We start from the raw sequence: 26799 nt of genomic DNA on the forward strand, positions 1-26799 counted from the left end.
AGAACACATAATGAGAGAGCTCAACCTAAAATTCAGGTTTTTAAAATCCCAGCTCTTTCTGTCACAGGACAAGGAATAAAGGTTAAAAAATATTCAGCAAGCACCTAATTGGGCAAGAGTCAGCCATCTTTTGTCCTTTTCCGAAGCCTATTTCTGCCCCGACCCTGTTCTTCACCTGGATGTCCGAGTGGGTTACCACCACCTTTTACTGTTAGATCTCTCCCTATAAATAGCGTGGCAGTCCCTTCCAGGGGACTCTCCTTGCTCCTGGCCAAAAGAGCAGAGAGATGGAACAGGTGGCCTTGGAACTGCATTTTTCTGGGCTTTAGCTCCCTTGTAAAATGAGGGGCTTGCACTAGACCAGCTTCGAGATCTTCCAGCTCACCATCCATGATCCTTTATCTTGTTCTTCAGAAGATGCAATTCCCAGGCCCAACCACAAGGTGCTGCCAATGACTGGACCCTCTTGTGCTTAGGGAGACATTGGCTTGCTAACACTCCAGGAGATACTCGGGGAAAGTGGGGGGAGGAGGGGAGAAGGTGGTGACTTCCAAGCCCACCCAATGGAGGGACTCACTCCTATCCCCAGCAAGGGAGGATGGCTGAGTGGGAAGGCAGGGACAGCTCTGTGCCCATCTCCTGAGTGGGTTTCCCAATCCTAGGGTCTGGGGGATGAGGATGGGGGATGCAACCTGGGAGCCAAGACCAGGTCAGGTTGGCACTGCCTGGGCTTCCTCACCCTCCTGCAGAGAGAGCCCAGCCACAGGTTAGGCTTTTATTGCATTTCAGCTTCTGGAACAATGGTTTGCCTCAAAAAGTCCAATAATTTAAAAGATGATGACAACAAAAGACTGAGGTGGGGGTAGGATGGAGGGTTGGATGGGAGAGAGTGGAGGAGTGGTGAAAAGTGAACTTTAAAAAAATCAACCAAACCAAAAGAAAACAAGAGCATACCCCCCAAAAGCAGGTTGCCAGACTGGGCTGAGTCCCTCAGGCAGAGAGGGGAGAGATAGATGGGCTGGGGCTGCGGGAAGCAGGATGGGTTTCCTGCTCCATGGTTGCAGCAATGGGTTCAGAGGAAGGAGTGAGAGAGACAGAGGGAGGAAAAAGGCAGAAATTGAGAGAGAGATACGAAACAGAGAAAGAGTCAGAGATCAGAATACTGGAGAAGAGGAAAGAAGAGAAGAAAGAAGGAAAACAAGTTTGGAAGGGTGAAGGGAAAAGAGAGAAGGGAAAGAGGAAGGACACAGGAGAGAGAGAATGAGAGAAAAAATAAGAGAGAGAGGGGCGGGGGGAGAGACAGTGACACACACAGAGGGAGAAAAAAGGGAAGAAATTATAGAGAAGATATGGAAGAGGCCAAAGGAGACAGAAACAAAGATAAGGAGAAAAGACAGAAAAAGGAGGAGAGGAAAGGAGAGAATGCTTCCCTTGGAGAGGAACAAACATCTGTCAGTGTCCCTTCTGTCCAAATCTTCATCAGCCACTGACCCATCCAAGCCTGCATGTGAGGGACAGGCTGTGTGTGTGAGAGAGTGTATGAGCTAGAGACGAGACAGAGACAGAGACAGAGGAGTCGGTGTAGGTCAGGCGAATGTGTGTGTCGGGCGAGAGGCTGCCGAGGTTACATGATACAGCATTTATTCTTGTGGTTGTGCGGGTCCTTGAATCGGAGTCTCTGCTTTGGCCGGTACTTTTCCAGGTACGTGAGCTGTTTGCTGTTGATGGCACCCCTTCGCTTCCTAGGGGAGAAAGGGAGAAGAGAGGGAGGTCAGGCTGGAGGACTGGAGGCCCGGCTGGCCAGCTGGCATGGACTTAATTCCCCCCTGGAACTAGAGAGCACAGAGAGGACAAAGCAGGAGGAAGAGGAGCCCTGGACCAGTCCACAAGTGCTTCGGCCAGGCTTGGAGCAGGAATCAAAGAGGAGACTACAATGGCCTGAAGCCAGAAGGGAGCCACATCACTGTGCACAAGGACCTCGGAAAGCTTTAGAGATTCTTGAGGAATGGGGTGAGGAAAAAGTATTTCTTCCCTCTGGGCCCATTTCCTCCTCTGTAAAATGAGGGGGTTGAACTAGATTACCTCTAAGGTCCCTTTGAGTAATAAATCCTATGATCTAAGAGCAAGAAGAGCCTGGCTCTAAGACTAAAGAATATGGCTGGTTGGGAAGGAGATTTCTTAGTCTCACCCACCTGGTCACTGGCAAGACTGGGAGCCTCTGGAATGGACAAAGCTCTGGGTGAGGGGTACAGAGAGCCGAAGGAGGCCCAGCCTGACACCACAGGCCATCAATGCTGTGGACTGCTATGCAAAGAGCGCTGGGTTTGGGAAAAAACCTAGGACCAAATCCTTACTCTGAATCAGTAGCTGTGTGACTGAATTAATCACTTCAACTCTCTAGACCTGTTTCTTCTTCCATAAAATGAAAAAACTCCTTTTTTTTCCCCTCCTAAGGTGTCTCCAGAGCCCTAAAATCCTATAATTGAGATTATGGTCAAAGCCAGTTCAAGGCTGGCTAGGAGTGCGACAGGCAGAGGGGCCACCTACACAACTAAGAATTCATGCACATACTATGTAGAAACACACTCATCTAGTACATGAAGCAGCATCACTCTAGAAGGAAAAGGAGCCTGGAGTCAAATCCATGAACTGTGGGATTCTGTGTCTTACGCCTGCTGTCCCAACTCTACAGGAATAGACATATACACATGCAGGCAGGAACTAGCACATGTGCATAACTGTCTGGACATCTAGATAGAGATTTCTGTAAATTTAAATGCATTTGTAGGTATGGATAAAAGTCTATATCTGGACTACAAATCAAGTCATTAGACCTGGACTGAAACACCCATGGCTGGGGGCCCTCCTGAGAATGTCACTTCCTCTCTCTTGAGCACCAAGAAACTCTCAAACTTATCTAAATTTTTTCTTTGTTTTTTCAATTTTCTTCAGTGTTTTTAAGGGCCAGCTCAAGCTTTTCTTGATATATGGAGCATAATTTTTTTTCTAATTTATTTTTTATCACAAAGGTGAATAGGCTGAATTTTCTCCACCAAAAGAAAAGTTACAGAATGGATTAAATGATAAACTCCATTAATATGGTGATTACATAATTAATATGAAAATTTTTATTCCATTAAAATTAAGAGATTGAAATAAAATATATCAAACTAATAATGTAAGTACAAATAATACAAGATTAGAGATTTTTGTTCTTTCTATTTTCAGGATATTACAGAACATCCAGCTCATTTCTCAAAACCTTGGACTCTTCCCCAAGGAAGGCTTTACTGACTAACCACATTCAGTATGTTCTCCTTTGTCCCCAATGTCCCCCAGGACCAGGCCACTCATTCTTGTACCATCAGATGTTTTGTGTATGGCAAAAGCCATCTCTCCAGGCTGACTAGGAGTTCAGACCCATGGGCTTCAGCGCCTGCAGGACTGAGTCTTCTTCCCATCTACCCCAACCAGATGAGGCCTGTGGGAGACAGCCTACCCTTCTCGTAGCATAAACAAGTCAGCCTCTGGGAGAGTGCACACAGGATCCCAGGAGCTAGCCAAGACACCACGGAGCTGCCCAAGCCCAAATCCCAGGAGCTCCTCATAATCAGAGGAGAGAGGGGGAGATCTTTTCATGGGGTCCTTTTAGCACTAGGAAGAAGGATCTTTGAAAAGTACTTAGGGAATGACATTCAGGCATCAGGCTACAAGCTATGTTCTCTCCTGGGAGAGGAAAGGGAAAAAAAATCTCGTCAACTCTAACCCGTGGCCATAGGATTTCTGCATCAAGCCCTGGTCCCAAGTATTATATTTATACTGAGACTTCTTTAGGGTTCACAAATCTCTTTCTCTGCAACAATAGGAAGCACAAGTAAGATTTTTATTCTCTCCAGCCATAAATCAGCAAACAAGTTCAAACAAGTCAATAACATGTTCAAAATCACACAAATAATCCACATCAGCTGGGATTTGAATGCAACTTCTTTTAGATTTTTCTAGTATTCCCCACAGTCTCTAATTAGACCATAGGCTTAGAGAGGGAATGAATAATAAAAATCATCTATTCCAGCTTCCTCATTTCATTTTTAAGTCCACTTTCCATCCTTCTCCATTACCTTTCCTCCAGCCTCTAGTTTCAGCCAGTGAAGCAAAATGAACTTGGCCTGGACAATAACTTATATCCAGAACATGGGGAACAATAATAGTTTTCCCCAAGTGCTTACTAACCAGACTCCAGTTGGAGTCTGGATTCAGTTCTAAGCCCCAGAATTTAGAAGGCATTTATAAAATCACATAGGCAAAAGAGAAAGACATCTTAGGAAGGGCTGGCACAGGACAGAAGGAACAGACTCATCCTATGAAGTCCCAGAGGGTAAAATTAGGGACAAATGTGGTTGGAGCCTCGGGAGACATTTAATTCCAAATATGCTCAAATAGGAATCTCCTCTGCTGAATCCCTGATAAGCAGTTACCTGGTTCCCAATACAAGAACTTCAGGGGGAGTACAGTCACTACTTTCCCATGGCAGACCACATTACCTATACCTTTTTTTTTTTTTTTTTAATTCCCGGTAATGACACGCAGTTAAGTGTCTAATAAGTGCTTAAGTAATAACTAACTTTGGGCTAACTATAACTGCTAAGAAAGCCTAAACCTATACCCCCAATACCTCTCAACTGCCTCCCACTAATGCTTCTAGGGCTTTCCTCTGTAGCCAAACAGAACAAGTCTGTTAAAACTGCTATGGCAGACTACTACACATCCTCTGGGGAAATATTTCTTCAGCTGATCCACTCACGTTTCCCTTCCCCACACCATTGAAACTATTCTAACAAAGCCTCCCACTGCAAGAGGAAAGGAGATTGAAGTAGAGGGAGCTCCAAGATTCCCTCCAGCTCCAAGATTCTATGACTCCATGTCTTCACTCAGGTGTTTTCATGGGAAAGCTCACCTGGGTCCCCAAGGATCCCCAAGGCAACTGTTGCTGCGTTCCTAAGCCAGCCTTGGCAACGCTGTCTGTAAATACTCACAATCCCTCATATCAGCAGAGCCCTGGTTAGCTTTTCAAATAAAACAATCTCATTGTATCCTTACAAAAGGTCTGTGAGATCAGGACAGCAGAGATTATGCTCTCTATTCCAGATCAGGAATTTAAGGACCAGAGAGGAAAAAGTGGAATTTCTAATGCCATATGGCAAAACAGCAGCAGAATATGAATTATCCCCAGAATCTTCCTATCTACATGACAGAATGAGTCAGGGCCTCTTATGTCACCTGATTCAACTCATCCCTGAACAAGAATGACTTCTAGAACAAGTCAGAGACACAGACAGGGACAACATAAAGATACAGATGATAAGAGTTTGATGGTACAGATTGACAGATGAAGAGACAGATGGATAGACAGATGAATAAATAGGTAGACACAGGTAGAAATAGATAATGTATATTGAATAGACTAGCAAGTAGATAAACAGATTGACAGACGCAGGAGAGATAGATGGTAGAGACATAGATAAACAGTTAAGTAGACACAGGTAGATGATGACAGGCAGAAACAGAGATAGATGACAGACAAATGGTAAAAATAGATGGATAGAGAGACAGATGGATAGAAAGACAAACAGATGAAAAGTTAGGTAGACACAGACAGAAATAGATGATGTATATCCACGATAGACATAGATGGACAATATGAGTAGACAGGCAGGTAGATAAACAGATAGACCGATAACAGAGGGACAGATGACAGAGAGAGATAGAGAGACAGATGGATAGAAAGGTAGACAAATGAATATAGAGGCAGACACAGATGATACAGAACAATGATACAAGACAGAAAGAAAGGTGAAGACAGAGAAAGACAGAGACACATACAGAGACAGAGAAAATGAACAAGCACAGACTAACAGTGTCCAATAGAAGACTCACTAAGAGACAATTCATACCCTCATTTGGCTTCTGGACTGCTTTTTTAAAGAGCTTTTTCTCTATACTCAAACTAAATCTTCTGCTATTTCCACTTAATAGTTCTAGCCCTTTCCCTCCTGCATATGCCAGTCCTTAGGATGCTTGAAGATGTCAATGGTCTAAAGCTTCTTTTCTCAAGACTAAACATAACTGGTTCTTTTAACAAAGCCTAAAATAAGCAAACTATAGCCTTAGGAAACAAAGAATCTGGAAAGATGGAGCCTGAGAGAAAGAATGCATCCATCTCCCATCGAGATTTTCTCTAGGTTACAGTTCATTAGTGTGGCTATGAAAGAGTGACAGTTACTGATTACTATGGGGCAGAGATGTACCTTTGCAATAATAAGATGCTAAGGCCCAGGGAGAAAGTCATTTGCCCAAGATTACATAGCAAAGTCACACTCAGAGCCAGATTTCAGAGTATAGATGTCCTTGGCTCCTAACCTGGCTTCTCTTCCTGTCACTCCCATCCTGAAGCTCTATCTCAGCACTCCCCTTCCTACTTCCACTGTGATCCTTCTACAGAACGGAGAACAGGGATTATCATGTGCTTTGTGATACCATGAAAACAAAAACTGGGAGCCATGGCCTGGTCTTGACCTATCCCTCTAGTCCAAATTATGTGACTTTTGGAAGTCAAAGAATTTTTCTGGGCCTCAGGACTCCATTTTTTTAATTGTAGTTACTGTTTTTAAATCGATGAAATAGGAAGTGATAACTGTCCATGGACCAAAAAGGCCCTAGTAGCCTACTAGAAATCTATGAAAGTGAAACAAGGTAGAAAGACTGAAAATATTTGGAGGGAAAAGTCCTTTCCTCTGGTCTGGCAGTGCTTCCATCTTTTACACTTCATCCTTGGAATAAAAGTTTCTCCATATTTATTCCCCAAAGGACTGACCACATCGAGAGGTGCTAAGGGGAAAGGTGGGTTGGAAATGACCCCATTGCCTTGTGAGCCTGACTCCTATGGCAGAAAAGAGGGCCCTTCTCCCACCAAAAAAAAAGAAATAAATTAACTTTCTGGGCACTTACTGTCTAATGAACTGGATGGCATCTTCATATTTCATCCCACTCTCAATCAAGGCCAGAGCAACAAGGACAGGAGCCCTAGGAGATGGACAAAGGGGTGAGAATTATTGTCAAAAGCAATGAAGACTCCTTCAACGTCTCCCTCCCAACTTAGCCAATCAAACCAAAAGCTGATATGTTATAATAGAGCTAAACCTCAATTATTTCCCAAAACAAACTCTTACACAGGGTAAGACCCTCCACTGTGAGCTTCAATTTTTCCACCCACAAAAAAATAATAATTCTTAGATTATCTACCTCACAGAGATGATGTGAACAAAAACCATTTTATAAACAATAAGGTCTAAAGGAGTGCAGTGTTGTTATTCAAATTACTCGAACATTATTATGGTCTCTAGAAAGCCACGTGTTGGGAGACAATGGTAGGTGTACATTAAGGTGGTTCCTTCTCTCAGATAAAAGAGAGGGAGTCAGGTCAGTTGCCTCTCTCCAAGATTTCCCTGAAAACTTTAATAATATAATTTTTTAGTAGATTTGCCCCCTCCCTTGTTTTCTGTTCACATGAATCTGACTCTGATTCTTAAAGGAGCAGCTCTGAATCCACATTCTCTAGTCTTAACTGAAGAAGAGTCTTAATTGCCCACCCAGTTTACACTGATCTCTCCCTCTTCCGAGTATCTACAATCAGAAGCATCTTTATCATTCATAGAATCAGAGAATTTCTAAATGAAGAGATTGCCTAAATGTCCAAGCTTTCTACAAGATCCTTGACAAAGGGGACTTTATCCTCCACTCAAAGCTCTCCAGTGAAAGGGAACTCATTAACTCCTAAAGCAGCCAACTCCACTTTGGGACATGTCTATTAGGAAATTCTTGCTTATGTTGACCTGAAACCTGCCACTTCACATCGGTCCTAGTTCTGCCATCTAGGGCCAAGGCAGAACAAATCTAACCCCTCTCCCACATCATAGCCCTTCAGAAGACAGCAATCCTGCATCCCTTAAATCTCTTCTTCAGATTAAGCATCCCATCCTTCATTCTTTCTGGCAACTAGACACGCTACAGCTTATCAATGACATTCCCCAAATGTGGCACCCAAAAGTAAACACAGTATTCCTTAAGTGGTCTGATCAGGGAAAGCATGTGGGACAAGGATATCCTTGTTTTGTTATTGAGACACAATATTTCAATATAGTCTAAAATCACATTAAGAGGCTATCATATAGTGCCTAACATGGTCATCTCTTCTTAGGTCTATGTCTCACCTCCACTACAGCAGACTACCAGTTCCATGAAGGCAGAAACTATGTTTTATACCTCTTTGGATTCTTACCCTACTCTCCCCAACCCTAAGACCCAACACACAGAGGCCATTTGAATGTTTTTAAATTATTCATTTCTTTTCTCTGTCTTTTGTTGGGTGAAAATATCATCAGATCCCAAAACTCAGAGTTGGAAGAGACTTCAGGGATTCAGTAATCCAATCCTCTCAATTTATAAATGAAGAAAAGATGATCCAAAGAAATTGAATGGCTTGTCGCCAAGAAAAGGAGATTCAGGCCACAAACTGAGGTCATCTGCCTCTAAAGCCTTTCCAGTAATTATACCACAAGACACATCAAGGTGATACCTTAAAATGGGAGGAAGAGAGAATACATCAGATGATAAAAATCTAATTTAAAAAAGATCAACATCTAATCCCTTAATTTTACAGATGAGAAAATTGAGGTCCAGAATGATTAAGTGACTAACCCAGAATCACACAGTAGTGAGCAAGAATGATGAAATCAGAAACCACTTCCCTCCTCTAAATATAAAACCCAGCATGCCTTTCACCACACCATATTGCCAGTGGATAGAGCCCTGGATTTGAAATCAGCAGAACTCACTTTCCTAAGTTCAAATCCAGCCTCGGGGACCTACTAGCTGTGTTACCCTGGGTCAGTCACTTATCCCTGTTTTCTCAGTTTCCTCATCTGCAAAATGAACTACAAAAGAAAGTAGCCAACTACTCCAATATCTCTGCCAAAATAAAACCCCAAATGGGGTCACAAAGAACCTGACTATGGATCACTCATTTTGGCACCTCTGCGATGGGGTGCAGAAAAATCACTTTCACCAGTATAGCATTCACTAGTAAAAAGCATTTTGTGAAAGAAAGGATCACCTTACTTAAGGCCTTCAAATGAAGACTGGTTGGGTTTAGGTAACGGTCAAACCAACTGGTCTCTGAGGTTTCTTCCAGCTCTGAGACTGTCACTATGATTCCTGGTTTTAATCACAATTTCAGTGTGAACCAACAGTGTGATGTGGTAGCCAAAAAATACTAAAGCAATCCTAGGCTGTATCAACAGACCAAAAGTGTAGTCGCTATGAAGAATTCTCAATGACAAAGGATTTTTTTCTTATTGGTGGCATCCAATGATGGAGATTCTACCACATCACTCAGGCCAGAGTCCGCCAACCCTCATTCTTGTGTCTAAATCTCAACCCCTCCAATCATGAGTCTCCTTTCTCCTATCTACCCCTCAATCCTCCTCTTGGAGCAGCAAGGATGGGGATCCTTAGACATCCTCCTGGAGGCTTTCTAAAATATCATGCCTCTACTCTACATCCCCTGGGCCTTTCAGACTCACCGCCCCAGGCCAGCTACGCAGTGGACAGCAACACAACTGCCAGGGTCTTCAAAAAATTTGGTTTTCAGCAGGTTGAGCCAGTCTTCCACAATCTTGCCAGGAGGGGGAGCTCCATCATCAAAAGGCCAGTCCTGTGTAGAGGGACAGAAAACAAGAAAGAACAATTCAGAAATTTAAGAGTACCTGGACAGGCCAAATTTGGGAAAGGGAGCAACCTCTGAGGGCCCAAATCATGGCCTACAATGGACAGCTTCTCTCTAACCATCCACACTCAGAAGTGAGACAGATCTACAGTTCTCAGGGAAAGAACAGTCATCTCCTCAAACTGGTACCTGAGAAGGACACCCCAGTTAGAGCATCTATAACAAGGAGTTATCACCCGCAGATACCCTAAGAGAAGGAATTCACAAGAGGCAATGTAAAAAATTATCAAACAAACACCAGTCCAGAATCAGGGGGTCTGGATGTGATACCATCTCTCATACTTAATAACCATGGGCAAGTCCTTTTAAGTTCAGTAAGTCTGTTTTGTTCACTGTGAAATAAAGATATTTATGGTACTGAACTCAGAATTATTGTGAAGAAAGCAATAGGTAAATTTTGTCTGAAAAAATATTGGAGGACTTTGGTGAACTCTAGGCTTGATGCGAGCCAGAAAAAGTGATATGAGGACTGAAAAAGCTAATGCTTGGGATCCATTAACAATTAGGTCTTCCTATATTTTAACATATTTAACATGTATGGGACTACCTACCATCTAGGGGAGGAGGTGGGAGGAAGGGGGGGACAATTTGGAACAGAAGGTTTTTGCAAGTGTCAATGTCCATTGCATATGTTTTGTAAATAAAAAGCTACAATAAAAAAACAAAAACAAACAAACAATATATATATATATATATATATATATATATATATATATGTCTTCCAATTCAGGCCAGTTTCAATGATCTTATGATGAGAACCATCTACACCAAGAGTGGCCTGTGGAACTGAATGTGGATCACAACATAACATTTTCACTTCTTTTGTTATTAGTTTGAATTTTCTTTTCTTTTTTTTTTTTCCTTTTTGATCTGATTTTTCTTGTGTAGCAAGATAATTGTATATATTATATATATACCTCAATTGGATTTACATGTATTTTTACCTATATTTAACATTTATTGGATTACCTGCCACCTAAGGGAGGGAGTGAAGAAAAGGGGGAGAAATTGGAATATAAGGTTTTCCAAGGGTCAATGGTGAAAAATTATCTTTGCATGTTTTGAAAATAAAAAGCTTCAATTTAAAATATATACATATATATACATACATACATACATATATATGTACGTACACACACACACACACACACACACACATATATATATATGTATAAAAGACTGTCACTTTGCCCAACCTAGAGCAGAATCAAGATTCCAAATCAGGATTCAAACCCTGTGACTTCAAATCAAGTATTCTTTTCATGTTTAAATCAGCTCCTTCTTCCCCCATTCCTTCTCTGTCCTCTGGGGCCAATCAGAATCAGTCAAATCCCTCCATCCCCACGAGGGCCCTTTAAAACTTAACACTCCCAAGACTAACAATTCACATTTTTAAAGAAAATGACAGTTTATAAAATATTTCCCTCATGACAATTTTTGATATAGAGTAGTCTAAGTATCATTAATCTCACTTTACAGATCAAGAAACAGAGGACAACTACTGGTCTGTAACCCAAGGAAATCATAAAGGAGGGAAATGGACCCACCATGTACAAAAAATGTTTGTAGCAGCTCTTTTTGTGGTAGCAAAGAAATACTGGAAAATGAGTAGATGCCCATCATTTGGGGACTGGCTCGATAAGTTATGGTAAATGAAAGTAATGGGATATTATTGTTCTATAAAAACTGATGAACAAGCTGATGTTAGAAAGATCTAGAACTGATACTGAGTGAAAAAAAAAGCAGAATCAGGAATACATTGTACACAGTAACAGCAAAACTGTGTGATGATCAACCATGAAAGACTTGGTTCTTCTCAGCAGTTCAGTGATCCAAGGCAATCCCAACAAACTTTGGATAAAGAACGCCATCTGCATCCAAGAGAGAACTATGGAGACTGCATATAAATCAATACATACTATTGTTCACTTTTTTTTCTTCTGTTTTTTTTTTTAAGCTCTTGTGATTTTTCCCTTGTCCTGATTTTTATCTCCCAACATGATTCATAAAAAAAGTATATTAAAAAAAATTAATGTACATGAATAATCAGAAAAAAAACTTTAAAAAAATAATCAAATAAAAAAAAAGAGAGAAAGAGACAAAAGGGAGAAAAAAAACAGAGGTTAAGTGAGGGACACTCACTAAGTTAATAAGTGAGTGATGAAATCATGATTACAATACAAGTAGATTGTTTGGCTCCCAGGAATGATGGGTATATGCACACACCCAACCATCATGTCTCTTAAATCTTTTCCAGGTAAGTACCTGGAATTCCTTTAAGGAATTCTCATCTGGCTTGGTTTCCTCAATCAATAAGCATTTATTAAGCACCTTTTTGTAACAGGTACTATTCTAAGTTCTAGGGATGGATGTAAAAAGAGTCCCTGCCCTAGAAAAGCTTATAATCTAACAGGAAAGACAACATGAAAAAAAATTATTAAAAAGCAAGCTATATAGAGGATAAATATAGAGGAAGGGCATTAGGATTAAGAAAGTTTGGGGAAGGTTTTCTGTAGAGGGTAGGGTTTTAGCTGGGGTTTCAAGATGACATGTTGAAATCTAACTCAGATCCACCTGGCTACATCACCTCAAAAAACTGAAATAATTCAACCTAATGAACAGGGAATTCCCAATTAAAAAAAAAAAAAGTTACAGAAATCCTTGGGCCAGATAAACCTTCTTTCTAACATTGACATTTTAATCAACTCAATTTAGTTTAAATAACATTAAACAAATATTATGAGCAGGTCTCACAGGGATTACACAGAAAAAAATGACAGACCTTGCACTCAAAGAACTGGCAGTGTAATAGAAAAGTATATAGAAAAATAAGCTATTGTATGAGTTATAATGTGATTGGGGGAAAAGGAGAGATCCAGGCAAACTGATGACAAGGAAGATCTTCCCTTTCCCCTCCACCAGACAGAGCAGGACTGTCCAAGAAGGCTTCTAAGAAATGGTGTTATCTGAGTCTGATCTGAAGAAAGCGCCTCAGAGTTCACTCTGTCTAATCTATACCTGACCCCCCCCCAAAAAAATCTCCTCTACCATACCCTTAAACAAGCAGCCACGTAATCTACTGAGGAGAGGAAATTCCAGTAGTGAGGAGCCTCCTGGTGACAGAGAATCCATAACCTTCCAAAGTAACCCATTCTATCAGGAAAGCTCTAATTACTAGGAAGTTTCCACATAAAGCCTAAATCTTCCACTTTACAATGTCCACCTATCACTATAGGGTTCCATCTTATGCAGCCAAACAGAACACGTCAAACCCTTCTTTTATACACATCCCTGTCTTCCATAGGACAGTCCCTCATAAAAATGATGAATCATCATGTTCCCTTTAAGTCTTTTTCTCTTACAAGTTCAATATCCTTAGCTTAGAAAGCTCCAAGGGCTTTAGACTAGCCTAGCCATCATTCTGGGTGCTCTCCAGATTCATAAGCATCCTTCCTGAAATGTGGTCTCCAGACCTTAACACAATCCTCTCAGATGTACCGACTAAGGCAGTGTACAATGAAATCATCATCTCCCTTTTGGAGATTTTGTAGAGGGATTCTCTATCTCAGCAATACAGCCTAAGATCCCAAAGTCTGAGGCAGCTATGGCACACTGCTAACTCATACTCCTCTCCTACCAGAATCCCTCAGATCTTTTTCAGAAGAACTTTTATGTAGCCACATTACCTTTCCCAACTTACTTTTGTGATGTTAACTTTTTTTTTTTTAATCCAATGTAAGACTTCAACATTTATTCATATTAAATTTTATCACATTCAGGTTGACTTAATGTTCCAGCCTATGATGCTCTCTTTGGCTTTTAATTCCCTCAGGGAATTCTCCTAATTTTGTATCACCTGAAGGTTTGTTAAGCTAGCAGACTTTGATCCAAGTCAAGGAAAAATCAGTGACAGTGCCCTTCAGGATGCTTGCTGATTATCTGGGAAATGAAATGACCAATGAACCAGTGAGCCTCAAGAAAACAAATCTCATGTAATAACCTTGGTAAAATATTCTTGTCCTTCCATGAAAAAAATGCCACTTTGTCTAAAAGCTTTGTGGAAGGTGGTGCTCTAGGAGAAAGGGAATCAAGGCCAGACCACTTAGCTGCCCCCAACAATAAAGAAAATAATGAAAGCTAATATTTACTATGTGCCAGGCACTATGCTAAGCTGGGCATATAAAATTGGCCTTAAAGAGCTCAAAATCTAACAGGGGGAGACAATATCCAATTAAGTATATACAAATTACATAAAGGATAAATAGGGAATAATTAACAGAAAGGAGGAATTAAAATTAAGAGGCGTTGGAAAAGGCTTCCTGTAGAAGACAGCATTTTAGTTGGCACTTGAAGGAAGCAAGGGGAGCAGTAAGAAGAGATGAGGAAAGAGAGCACTCTAGACATAAGGGACGCTCAGAGAAAATGCCCAGAGCCAAAATCAATGAAGCACACAGGAGTCAGCCAGATCCGATTCCAATCCGTCCAATGACCCGCTGAGGGGACTCGACATTCCCTGGGAAGGAAACAGTCGTGTTCTCTTCTCGAACCAGAAGAAGGGCCCAAGAACATGAATTGCCTTCCTGTTCTTGTTGATGAAGCTTCAGCACACCTGATTGAGACCCTGGGGAGCTGAGGCCTCCCTGGAGTAAGGAAAGCCAAGGAAACAGCTCCCTACCTGCCCAGAGGCAGCCCAGGGGACAGCTAGGACTAATTTCAACCAAAGCCTAAATCAGCTGGCTGAGAGCACCTGGGGCCCACAGAAACAAAGCTCCGGTTACCTCTACCCCACCTGTCCTTCAGGGTCCTACTCTATCCAAGTTCTAGGAAACCTTTTGGAGCCATTCTTCACTTAATCCTTTCCCTGAATGCTTCCAGCCTCACCATTTAAACCTTGCAACAGAATAACACACTGCATTCAGCAATCTATACCCAATTTGACAAAATGTTTTCACTAAATCTCTAAACTCAAAATTCACACACAAGAAAGCATGTGTGTTCATACAGGCTTGACTATGGACACAAATACATATATACTGCAGCATGATAAATATGAAAATCTGTACATTAGAACTACACATGTTTAACATTTAGTGGATTACTTGCTGTCTAGGGGAGAAGTGGAGTTAGAAGGGAGAAAAATTTGGAACATAAGGTTTTGCAAGGGTAAATATGAAAACTATCTTTGCATATATTTTGAAAATAAAGAGCTGTTATTAATTTTTAAAATATATATACACATACCCACAAAACACCCACAGATTTCTACTCAATCCATAGGTACATGCACCAAGAGCACAGATGAAGGTGAGTTTGTATACAACAGCATCACATACCCCTTCTTCTATCTCTGCTTTAACCTAAAGTCTCTGCTAACATGCTACAACTCAGTCTGCCAGTTGAAAAATAATCATTAAGAGTCAGGCACTGTGTTAAGTGCTAGGAATACCAAAAAAAAAAAAAAAAAGGTAAAAAATAATAAAAAAGTGATCAATCCAACGGGGCAGATAAGGAGCAAATAAATACATACAAGTTATAGATAAGATCAACTGAAAATAATCAATAGAGGTATATAAAGCACTGAAGTTAAGAGGCTTCCTGCAGAAGGTGGGATTTTGTCTGTAACTTAAAGGGAGCCAAGGAGCTCAGTAGTCAGAAGGAAAGGGGAACAGGCATGGGGAAGAGCCAAAGAAAATGCCCAGAGCCACGGGATGAATTCTTGTGTCTTGGAGGAGCCAGGAAGCCAGGAGTCTCGGGATGGAAGAAAACATGGTAAGGTATAACCTACCATGACTGGGAAGGTAGAAGAAGGCTAAGTTATGAAGCGTTTTGAAAGCCAAAAAAAACATTTTGTTTTTGATGCTGGAACTGATAGGAAGCTGCTCAAACTCATTGAGAGTACCAAAGCAAACCACAAATAGGGAATAGCCTCAGCCCAGTTGAGAGAGCCCTGGGGTCCAGATCCAGTTCAGCAGATGCCTTGTTGTATCACTGTGGCCAAGACACTGTTTACTGCCTAGTCCTTGATCTACTTTTCTCTAAAATTGGGGGATTGGATTCTAGGGTCCTTCCCGATTCTCACATTCTATGTTCTAAAGCCCCGAACAGCTCAGACAGTTCAAGATCTAAGAGACTATTAATTCTCTGCCCTCATTGCCAAGCCCCCCATCCTATCCCTGGAACTTCTGACATCCCATCGGATGAGAGAAATGGCCCAAGTCCAGAGGCTCACCATGACAGTGATACCATCCTTCTCCAGCGGGGTCTTGTCATAGGTCACCTCGCATACTCGAACCACGGTGGTGGCCCCATACTTCTTTAGATCCTGCAAGAAAAAAGGAAATTTGTCACTCAGGAGAGGAAACCCCAAAATCCAGCTTCCAGACCATCCTCCACCCTACTCCTTTTCAAAGAAAAAGCCACAGGGAACTAATTCCAACAAAAGAACTTAGCTTCCATTTGGCCTGAAGGCTCCCTGAAAAACAGGGAAGAGATCATAGTAATGATAATAATAACCACAAACAATACCTACCAGATTATAGCATTTTGCTCACAAATTCCCTCATGAGAAGGGGGTCCACAAATATCACTATGTCCATCTTACAGAGAAAACTCACAGACAGAGAAAACTCACAGAACTAATCTCCCCAGGGTCAAACATCAAACAATGATGGAGACCAAGTAAAAACCAAGTGTTTTTTGTTTTTTTTTAATCCAAATCCAATGGATGGTGACTAGAACAATAGATCTGATACCATGACTGCCCACCCTCAGGTCAATTCTCTGTGCCAGTCTTCCTTTGTGATTTTGGGCATCTCTCTCACTCTCACCTAGTATCAGTCTTTTAATCTGCAAAATGGCAATTACCTGTAGCACCTACTTCGTGGGTGGTCATAAAGCTCAAACAAGATGTACTGCACTTTGCAGACTTTAAAGAGCTAAATGTCTGGTATGATTACTGTGCTGGTGAGCATTATTCCTATTAAATATTACACTGTGCATTAAGTGCATTAAGCTTAGAGTCAGGAAGTTGTTCTTCAGTCATTCAATTAGGTCTGTCTGTGGCCCCATGGACCATGCTGCCCATGGGATTTCTTGGCAAGCACACTGGAGTGGTTTGCCATTTCCTTCTCTAGTAGATTAAGGCAAACAGGGTTGAGTGACTTGCCCAAGATCACACAGTTAGTGTCTTCCTGGGGTTGGAAAGTCCTGGCACCTAGTAAATAATAAAAGGCTTGTTCTCTTCCACTAGCCATACCTCTTTAAGATCTATAAAAGTAATTCGCACATTGTTTTTGTTTATTTATTTATTTGCTTATTTGCTGAGACAGTTGGGGTTAAGTGACTCGCCCAGGTTCACACAGCCAGGAAGGGTTAAGTGTCGGAGGCCATATTTGAAATCAGCTCCTCCTGACTTTAGAACTGCTGCTCTATCCACAATACCACTTAGCTGCCCCCAGTAATTCACGCATGTGAAAGGCAGTTAGGTGACAGTGAAGTGAAGAAAGTGCTGGGCCTGGAGTGAGGAAGAGTATCTTTTAAATTTATCACACATTTGAACTAGCTGTGTGTCCCTCAGCAATCACTTCACCCTATTTGCCTCAGTTTCCTCATCTGAAAAATGAGCTGGAAAAGGAAATGGCAAACCCCTCCAGTATCTTTATCAAGAAAACCCCCAAAGGGACCCCAAAAAGTCAGATGTAACCGAAAAGCAAACGGCTTACATGATCTTATCTCATTTAATTCTCAGAATGGTGCTCTTATCATCCCCATTTTCCAGGAAACTAAGGCTGAGAGTGACTTTTGCCCAAAAACAAGTGTCTGAGGCAGGATCCAAACTCGGGCCTTCCCGACTCCACTTATTCTATCCACAGGACTACCCTGCCTCTAAAATAATAAATAATCCCAGATTCTGACCCCAGATTCCTAGGAAGCCCTTAATGACTGAGAGGTCTATCCCCAGAGCCCTAGTAGTGAAGGTGCTAAGTACTAACGAGTACCACCAGGCTTGAGGAAATCTCCCAAATCTACACCTGCTCACCCTTAATAATAATAATCACCTCACACTTTGGAAACCGACCAAGGCCTGAGGCTCAGCCCTGAGCACCGACAGTGTGGATTCTGCCCCTCGGCAAGGCCCAAGCTGGAACCTCCCAGCCCCTTCTAAGCAGAGGGGCCTGAGGGTCAGGGAAGAGCAGGGCAGCCCCTCCCTGTTGCTAACACAGCCAGGGCATCTGAGGACTGGGTAGCATAGAAAAACCCAGATCATTCTATCCTTAAAGATAGGGTGGAATAGAGATACTTAAAACACAGGCCTCTTGGGCACTCTTGAGAAAGGCAGAGAATTTTCTGAAAGCTAAAGATCCTCCCCAGGGAAGTGTCTTTCCTCCTGTCCCTCCTCAGGGCCCCCAGACATGGGAGGCCTGAGAGCAAGTCGGGTAGAAAACCTGGCAGCAGGCGCTGCTGGCACTGAGCTGAGCCAGCCCTGTGGCCCTCTGCCCAGGGCCTCAGGATCAGACACTCTGATGTATGTACAGATTCCTGGAGCACGAGGGTGCTCCGAGCCCATGTATTCTAAACCCCTCATTTTATAGATCAGATGATGGAAAACCTAAACAGAAAAGGGACTGCTCCAAGGTCACAAGGCCATCAGGGACAGACTGGATTACATTCCCAACTGCCAGGCCAAGGCGCTTAACATTCCCCAGCACTGCACGAGGGGCCTTCCTCATCAGCCACCCTCTCTATCTCCCTCCCGGGGCCCCATGCTTTTACTTCCCTTCCCAGGCAGCCACGGGGCCCAGGCCGGGGGAGGACACTGTGCTCGGCCCTATCTTTTGTTCCCCTCAGACCCGGCCAAGGACAGGCCTGGGTGCTGGAACACCGTGTGATCACTGCCTGGTCTAGAGAGGAAAGCTGAGAGAAGATGGGGAAGGATTTGTGGGGGAGGGAAAAGGAAAGGGCAAGTGGAAGGGAGGAGTAAGTGCAGGGAGGGACCCAAGAAAGAGATAGCCAAAGAGATAGCCAGCAGATCAGCCCCCAGCCCCACAGATAAAAAGAAAGCACAGGGCCTCAGCAGCAGTCATGTGTCAGAGGCAACCCTCAACTGGCTCCTTCTGGCTTGGAGGCCAGCCTCCACAAGGCTCTCCTTTCCACCGCCCAACAGAAAGATTTCCAAAGCTTGTCTTCCCAACCCCGTGGTATGCAGTGTACTGCCATCCCCATTTTACAGGTAAGGGAAGTAAGGCTCCAGAAATTCAAGGTGCTCTCCATTACAGTCAATATTTTCCTTCCCCTACTAGTTGTGCTTAGCACACCTATAAACTGCTTAGCAAAGTATCAAGCACTATATATTTCCTTCTGTCCTACCTCTTTTTTCTTCCCTCTCCTTCCTTCCTTTCCTTCTTCTTTCCATTCCCTTTTTTCTTCCTTCCTCTTTTCCTTCCTCCCCCTTCTCTCTCTTCCATCCCCTTACTTTTTCTTCCTTCTCTCCCTTTATTCCTTCTTCCTTTCCTTCCTTTCTCCCTCTCCCTCCATCAACTTTTCCTCTTTTTCTCCTTCCCTCATTCTTTTTCCTTCCTTCTTTACCTTCTTTTTCCTTCTCTCATTCTTCTTCCATCTTCCCTCCCCTCCCTTTCTTTTTTCCTTACCTCTTTCCCTCCCTCCTTTCCTACACAGCCACAGTCCTATGCCTCTTTCAGGATAATCCTTCAGTCTGAAAGCCTCACTAAGGCAGATGGAAGGATGCAGAATATCAGACAAAGAGATGACTTAGTCTGACCTCTCACTGACTTTTAATGGGTCCTTGCACTTATACTTCACAGAAAAGGGAGACGAAGGTGATAACTCCAAGAAGCTAGGGTCCTGGTCAGGAGTGACTCTCCACATATCCAATAGGGAGCTGGGAGCCCAATTTCCCTATCCTTAATAAACCACCGCCACTGCACAAACTGCTCCCCACAACCAGCTGAGTGATGTGGTGAATAAGAGTACTGAGTCTACAATCTCAAGTTCAACTTCAACTCAAGACTTCCAAGCAGTGTGATCCTGAATATGTCACTTATTTCTATGTCAAACTTTCCTCAATTGTAAAAGGACAATAATAGCATTTACCACCAAGAGCAATGGTAAGGATCAAAATAGGGTATTGCTAACTGCCTAGCATAAGGTAAAGCACACATAAGGCATTTAAATAAACAAATGCTATTTTTTTAACCTTCCTTCTCAAAACAATACTAGTCCACTAAGTTAGGGAGTCCAAGTGACCCTATTATGCAGATGAGAAAAGTGAATTCAAGAGGGGAGGTAATTTGCCCAAAGCTAAGCAGCAGAGCCCTCTGGACTCCAAGTTCATATTGTTTTGTTGCTCCTCAAACCAGCCGCCCCTGGGTCTAGAATCCTGGTGCTCCTCCAGTAGGAATCCACTCCAATTCCTTTGGGTTGGGAAAGCAACAGATAGAGAGGATGGAAGGGGGGAGGAAGAATAAAATTCTCTGCTGGAATATTTCTACTTATAAGAAGCTCACTACCTGTTCTGATTGGGATGTTCTGATTCTTGAAAACATTTCTTCATATTGAAAAACATTTATTCCTATAAATTCTACTCCCTGAAATATTGTCTTTTTCTTAATGCAGGATTCTGACAAACCCAACAGAATTCATGCTCAAGAATGAGCCACATTCTCTTTCTCATCAAAGCCCTAGGTAGTCTTGCCTTGAAAACCATGCAAGGAGCCCTATTTAGTTAGAGTTTAAAATTTGGAGAGAGGCGAGGGCTCCGCCTGAGACCAGAATTACAGCTCCCTAAGGTTGAGTCAAGGGCATTCCCCTAAGGAAGATCCCCCATCAGCCTAGAGCCAGTCCCACCTCAGCCCCACCCCTCCAATCTAGGTTTGCCCCAGGTGGAGGCTCAGCAAGCTTCCTGCCAAAGATAAGGAAAGGCCAAATTCTTTTCCTAGACCTCCCTTCCTCTGGAAATAGTCTTCATGTGCTGGGAAGGGGCCCTGGTGACAGCACAAGGCCCACTCAGAGGAAACACCCCCACCCACCCACCCTTGAGAATAAAAATACCCAGCGAAATGCCACAGGCTATTTTGAGGGCCCTGGGGCTTCCCCAAAGGAATGCAAGGGCCTCAGCTCAAGAATAAGAGCAGAAGTAAGGGAAAAAGGCTTCCCCTTCCCCTTCTCAAAGCAAGGCCTGAAAGGCAACACTGCTGGAAAGGAGATATTCCTGGGCTGGGGAAATCTGAAGATCTGGGGTCCCAGCTCTTGTCCTTGGCAACTTCTTTGATGGGCAATCTCCAGCAACTTATTCTCTCTCTCAGGAAATTGATTTCCTCTTCTAATGAATGAATTTGGACCAGATTATCATGGGCAACAGAGTGATTTGGGGGCTTGAAGCTCACTTAACTGAGCCAAGTTTTAGGGTCATGGGCAAAGCTGTGGGGTGAGAAGTCTATCTCTGGCTCCAAGGAAACAAAGCTCATTCACTAGGTCATCTGGGGATCAAGTAGGTGACCTTTGCCTCTTCAGCACTGAGTTCTAAGCAGAGACCACAAAGTTTCATATGACTGGGCCAGAAGCCAGAGGGGCTGTCTCAGGCTGGTGCTTCGGGGCAGGAGTGCCCACACCCAGTCCCAGTACCTCCCCAGAGCTACTCAGAGCCAAACTCAGAGAAATGGGAGCTGCAATGCTAGGTATTCTGTAACTGAAATCCCCTTGATCTCCAAGGCAGATTTGCTGAGTAAATATCTTAAAGCTGACTCACCAGTATTCTCAACCTCTCTGAGAATCCCATTTCCTTCCACTGGGGAATCTCAAGAGCAGAAAAGCAGCTGATAGCTCATGTCCCTCATATCCTAAAACCCCCAGAATCCCATCTTAAGAGCTGAAAAAGGGCTCAGCAATCACCTCATCCATCCTCTTCGGTCTGACTCAACTCAAATCCAGAATCATCACCTCCACAGATCCCTGACTCCATCTGAATACCTCCTGTGAGGGAGAGCTCACTACTTCCAAGGGAGTTCTTACCACCCCTACAATTCTACACAATTCTACTTTTTTGCAAATCTTTTTTTTAGTTGAGCTGATATCTGCTTCTGAAACCAAAAAAACAAGGGGGAAGGGGAAGGAAATAATCATTTAAATGCCTACTATGTGTCAGGCACTCTATTAGGCACTTTACAATTTCACTTGATCTTCACAATAACCTATTTTATAGTTGAGGAAACTAAAGCAAAAAGAGTGACTGGCCCAAGATCACAGAGCTAGTGTCTAATTCTGGTTTTGAACTTGGGTCTTCCTAATTTCAAGTCCAGTGCTTGGTACAATGTGCCACTTAGTAACCTCAAATGGCAGCCTTTCAAAATATCTGAGCTACTGCCCTTGCAAAATTTCTGTACTCACACAGCTGATTTTTTAAATCCAAAGTCAAGACTTTGCATTTAAATCAATTCAATTTTACTTTACTAGATTAAACCATGGTTCTATCACCCAAGTCAAGACTTTGCATTTAAATCAGTTCAATTTTACTTTACTAGATTAAACCATGGTTCTATAACCCATTGGGATCTGGTCCAATCCTGACAGTTTCCTGATTTAGCTCTCCTTTCTAGTTTCATGATATCTGCAAATGAAAGATGACAGGGAGAGGGAGGCTCTGTGTTACCCTATGTGGTACTACTCAGCTCCCTTCTTCCATACTTCCGTGGTTGCAGCAGGCAGAAACCTGAAGAGTTTGGTACTGATAGCAAAAAGGACCCAGGATACATATGAGTTCCCACCACAAACTCTAGGCTCAATAGTAAGGAGAAAGGGCTGCAGACCTGAGTTCTCAAGGAAAATTTAGCCAGGTCATCAGGAAGTGGAAGAGGGCTATCTGCAGAAGTTTTCCATGAGGAATCATCATCAAAAGCTGCAAGTTCTATGGACAATAAGAGATTCTACATAGTTTACCTATTAGCTGGAGGTTCCACAAATCCTGCTGAACCTTGATAACAGGATAGAATAATAAATCACAGGACCTGGGGCATCAAGGGACTTTAGAGGACCACAGATCTAGACTGGGAGGGAGGTCAGTTAGTCCAAATCCTTTATTGAAAGAAAAGGCAATATAAAAGGACGGGGAGGGCTTGCCTGGGAGCACCTAAAAAGTAGCACAGCCAGAATTTGAACCCAAGCTCTTTGACTGCCACCACAAGGCTCTTCCTAAAAGCCAGTAGAATTGGTCCTTCAAACCTCCCCTGGATTCTGCCAAAGGGACAGTGTAGCAGAATGCTGGACAAGGCATCAGGCAGTAATAACAAGCCAAGGGATTGTGCAAAGAACAGCTACAGTCACCAGCTGAAGACACTGTGTCCTGGGTGAAGGGAAGAAAACAAGTGGGACTCCTTTTCAGGCACATAACCCCTGTGGCCAGCATAAGTCTTCAGGGACATTTGTCCACAGTAGCACGCCAAGTCAGTGACAGAGCTGGGGCTCAAAGCCAGCTCATCTACAACAGCTTTTTCCTCTGGGCCAGAGATGTGAGCAATTATCTCTCCCTACTTTAATGCTCTGGGATTTCACTGGTGTGGGGAGTACTGCCACTGGCAGAAATCAAAGCCCTTTGATATTATAGGATTTTGTCTTGGTTTTCTCAACCAAAAGAATCATCATTTAGTGACCCAGGATCTGATAATGGACCTCTCCAAACTCAGCCTTTCCAGGACCTGCAAAGACCCAAGGTTACCTCTACATCACATTGGGATGTCAAGCGAAGACTTGCAGAGATGAAGGATTATTAGTACTAAAAATCCCAGAATCCCACCTTGAAAGTTCAAAGATCTCAGCAATCACCTCATCCACCCTCTTTGTTTTATGGATAAGCAAACTTGAGAAATGATGCGTTCTGCCCTAACGACATACAATTTAAAGTAACAGAGCTCATATCTGAACCAAGGCCTCTCCCCATTGTCCCCATTCATCCCAGCCCACTGGAGGGATTTACCTCAATGAAGGTGTTCAAGGTAGCATTGGTAGGGTTGTGAGTGATGAGGAACCGCATGTTCTTGTAGCAGACCTCGACAGGGGCTGGCCGGTTCATCCGAGCCATGGTGTGGCCTCTTGCAGCAGCAGAAAGGTAGGAAAGGGGCCAGGGAGGGGAAGGCCAGAGGAGTGATCAAGGATGGGGAGATAAAAAGGGACCAGGGTGCCTGTGAGATCCCTACTTCCACCAAAAAAAGAAAAAATTTAAAATAAAGACCCAGATGAGAAAAAGAGCCCTGTGCTTTGTGAGGAGGGTGAGGGGGAGAGGAAGAGTTAAAAATCAACACCCCTCAAAACCAACACAAATGTTGTGCAAATGTTATCGGTTTCTGGGAACGTGTTAAGGTTGTCACAAGGGTCCTAATCTGTTAAAAAGAAAAAAAATCACCAAAAAGTCTTCCAAAAAAAAAAAAACCAACCCTCCTCCCGCCCCCAAAAAAGCCCTCCTATACACGTAACAACCAGGCCAGGTCAAGACTCCAGAACTTGAAGCCAAATACTTATAGGGGGTAGAATGGGGAGGGGAGGACCCCAAGGACGAAGACCATAGATCCTGCTGTTCTCCAAGCTTCCTTCTGGGCTGGGCAGTGGGACACGGCTGTACACAGCCCAGTCTGTCCAGCAGCAGACAGACGCTCAAGGAGCCTCCCTTCCTTCAGCCTTCCCTCTTCCACTCTTGGGGTGGGCAACCAAAAGAACAGAGGAATCCAAGCTTAAAAAAAAAAAAAAAAAAAAACAAAAACAAAAACAAAAAACAAAAATTAAAAAAAACCCCAAGGAACAGAAGCAACGTAAAACTGAACTCGACTGGGGAGAGAAGGCCTCTGTAGATACTGAAAAGTTCGGGGCAGTGACGGCGTCCTGGGTCACGTTACCCCATCGGGGTACGGGGAGTCCTTGGGAGCAGCAGGGGGCTCAGGCAGCAGGGACAGCCACGGGCGGATGCCGGGCGTTGGGAGCCATTCGCAGGAGTCTTGAATGGTGACAGCCAGGCGCGAGCGCCTCCTCACCGGCGGGCGCGATGTTGCGCGTGGCAGTATTCAAAGCTGCTCCCCACAGGCGTCTCCATAAATCCCGGGCTGTTCAGAGACCAGCAACTTCTGGGCAAAAAGGGGACAAAAATACACCTTTAATCCATTATTCTGAACCAACCTTGTCATCGCTCCTACCATGAAATAACAACGGCGTGGGTGAACATGGGGGCTCTGAGCTGCCGATTACAGCAGGATGGGGGGGACATCATTCTCACAATCTTGCCAAGGAGTCTCCTGATGTCCCAGAGCACGGAACTGCCAGAGAGCTGCGAGCACTAGGGCTCAGCCAGTGATCGGACTGCTAACTGACCCACAAAGGGATCAAATCAGCCGCCATGCTCTAAGCACCGAGCACCAGGGCCAAAATGCATTCCTCCGGGTTTTTAGAACCAAAGAACATTGGAGAACTAGAGGGGATCTCCAAAATAAAACAGAGGATGCCAGGGCTCTGAGACCCCCCAGAGACAAGAAGGCTACTCCTATCATTTTACAGGTGACAGAACTAATCCTTGGCCTATCAGGGGCAGAGCCAAGTGTGCAGGCCAGAGATCTGGAGGTCCACACCCAAATGTCCCTTTTACCACACCACGCTGTCTCATGGGATTTAAGAACCTAGAGAACTCCGTTCTAGCTTCAGACCCTACCACTACACACATGCCGCATGTGCTTTTATTGTTGAGTCATTTCTGCCACGTCCAACTCTTTGTGGTGTTTGGGGTGTTCTTGGAAGAGATACCTAAATCATTGGCCATTTCCTTCTCGGCTCATTTTACAGATGAGGAAACTGAGGCAGGATTTCATGACCTGTCCAGGGTCACACAGCTAGTAAGTGTCTGAAACTCAGACTCTAACTCAGGGGCTCCTGACTCTAGGCCCAGTGCTCTGTCCACTGTACCCCACGGCTGTCCACATGTCCACTCAGGGCCCCAGTGTGTCCACCTGTGAAAGGTGGCTAATGAGAGGCTGTGGTACAGTGCAAAAGCTCATGACTGGCGTCCAAACCTGCCTGCTTCTTATCCCCTGCATGACCTTGGCAACCCTCCTCCTTTCCTTTCTCTGGATCTGTTTCCTCATCTCCAAAAGAAGGGGATTGGGCCAGATGCTCTCCAAGGCCATTTCCAGTTTTAGCTGCTAGGATCCTATGATCCCCCTCACCCACCCCCCTCCCTACCTTAGCAGGATCCCTAGTAAAGAACAAATGAGATAATAGTGTTTTGGAACACTCTGGGACGGTTGTCTCCGCCTCCTTCTGACCCAGGATCACTGATATGCACACTGCCATGAGGAAGAAGGTCATAGGGTGACCTATGCCCCAAAGCCACCAGGACCCAGGGGGGCCCCAGCTGGGGTTTCTTAGCCACACTTTCCGGTGTTACAGAGTCAGTCGGCTGACCCAGGAAGGTCAGGGTAGAACAGTCAAGAAGGAAGGATATGACGTCGTGGGGCAGCAGTCAGAAACACCTTCCCACATCCCCCCCACCCAAGCAGATAAGGGGGAAGCTGCTGCCAGACTTTCCCAGTTCTGGCCTACCGCCCAACTTGGGGCTCACAGATCCCCAGAGATAGAAGGAATCTTAGTGTCAAGGGTCCCCGCCCCCACACAGCCACTGGGGAAATTCCCCCCACCTCTTCTCAGGGTCAACAGCACATTAGTCTCCCTTTCTGAGAGAGAAAAGAGAAAAAGGAGTTGTGGGCAAGGAGACAGCTGCAGAGACCTAACCACCAAGTGTGTGTGTACACGTGTGTGTGTTCTCTGTACATAAGTGTGTGGATAAACACAAGTGAGGAGAAGGGGCGTTTTATACACACGGGTACGTCTGTTTGAGTGTCTCCCAAATGCATTTTTATTTATACATAAGGTAAGAGAAGCACTGTATGTATGTAGGGGACTGGATGTGAGTC

At 43.8% G+C, this 26799-nt stretch overlaps 1 protein-coding gene across 12 annotated transcripts in view; it reads right to left on the minus strand.

The window, feature by feature from the left end:
• Positions 1-717: 717 nt before the first annotated feature.
• The window catches only part of PTP4A3 (protein tyrosine phosphatase 4A3), a 213327-nt gene continuing 187245 nt past the window's right edge, over positions 718-26799 (minus strand). For 8 of the 12 annotated variants that reach the window (XM_074264615.1, XM_074264619.1, XM_074264607.1 and 5 more), the window contains 5 exons: positions 23826-24963; positions 16071-16163; positions 9639-9769; positions 7006-7080; positions 718-1742 (listed from right to left, as the gene is read on the minus strand). In XM_074264615.1, coding sequence (XP_074120716.1) covers positions 1625-1742; positions 7006-7080; positions 9639-9769; positions 16071-16163; positions 23826-23930 — 522 coding nt within the window. In that variant the 5' untranslated portion in view covers positions 23931-24963 and the 3' untranslated portion in view covers positions 718-1624. The remainder of the gene's footprint in view (positions 1743-7005; positions 7081-9638; positions 9770-16070; positions 16164-23825; positions 24964-26799) is intronic. The other 4 variants (XM_074264656.1, XM_074264637.1, XM_074264652.1 and 1 more) reach the window with 1 other exon arrangement.

The sequence above is a fragment of the Sminthopsis crassicaudata genome, chromosome 1 (genome assembly GCF_048593235.1).
Source record: "Sminthopsis crassicaudata isolate SCR6 chromosome 1, ASM4859323v1, whole genome shotgun sequence".
NCBI lineage: Eukaryota > Metazoa > Chordata > Mammalia > Dasyuromorphia > Dasyuridae > Sminthopsis > Sminthopsis crassicaudata.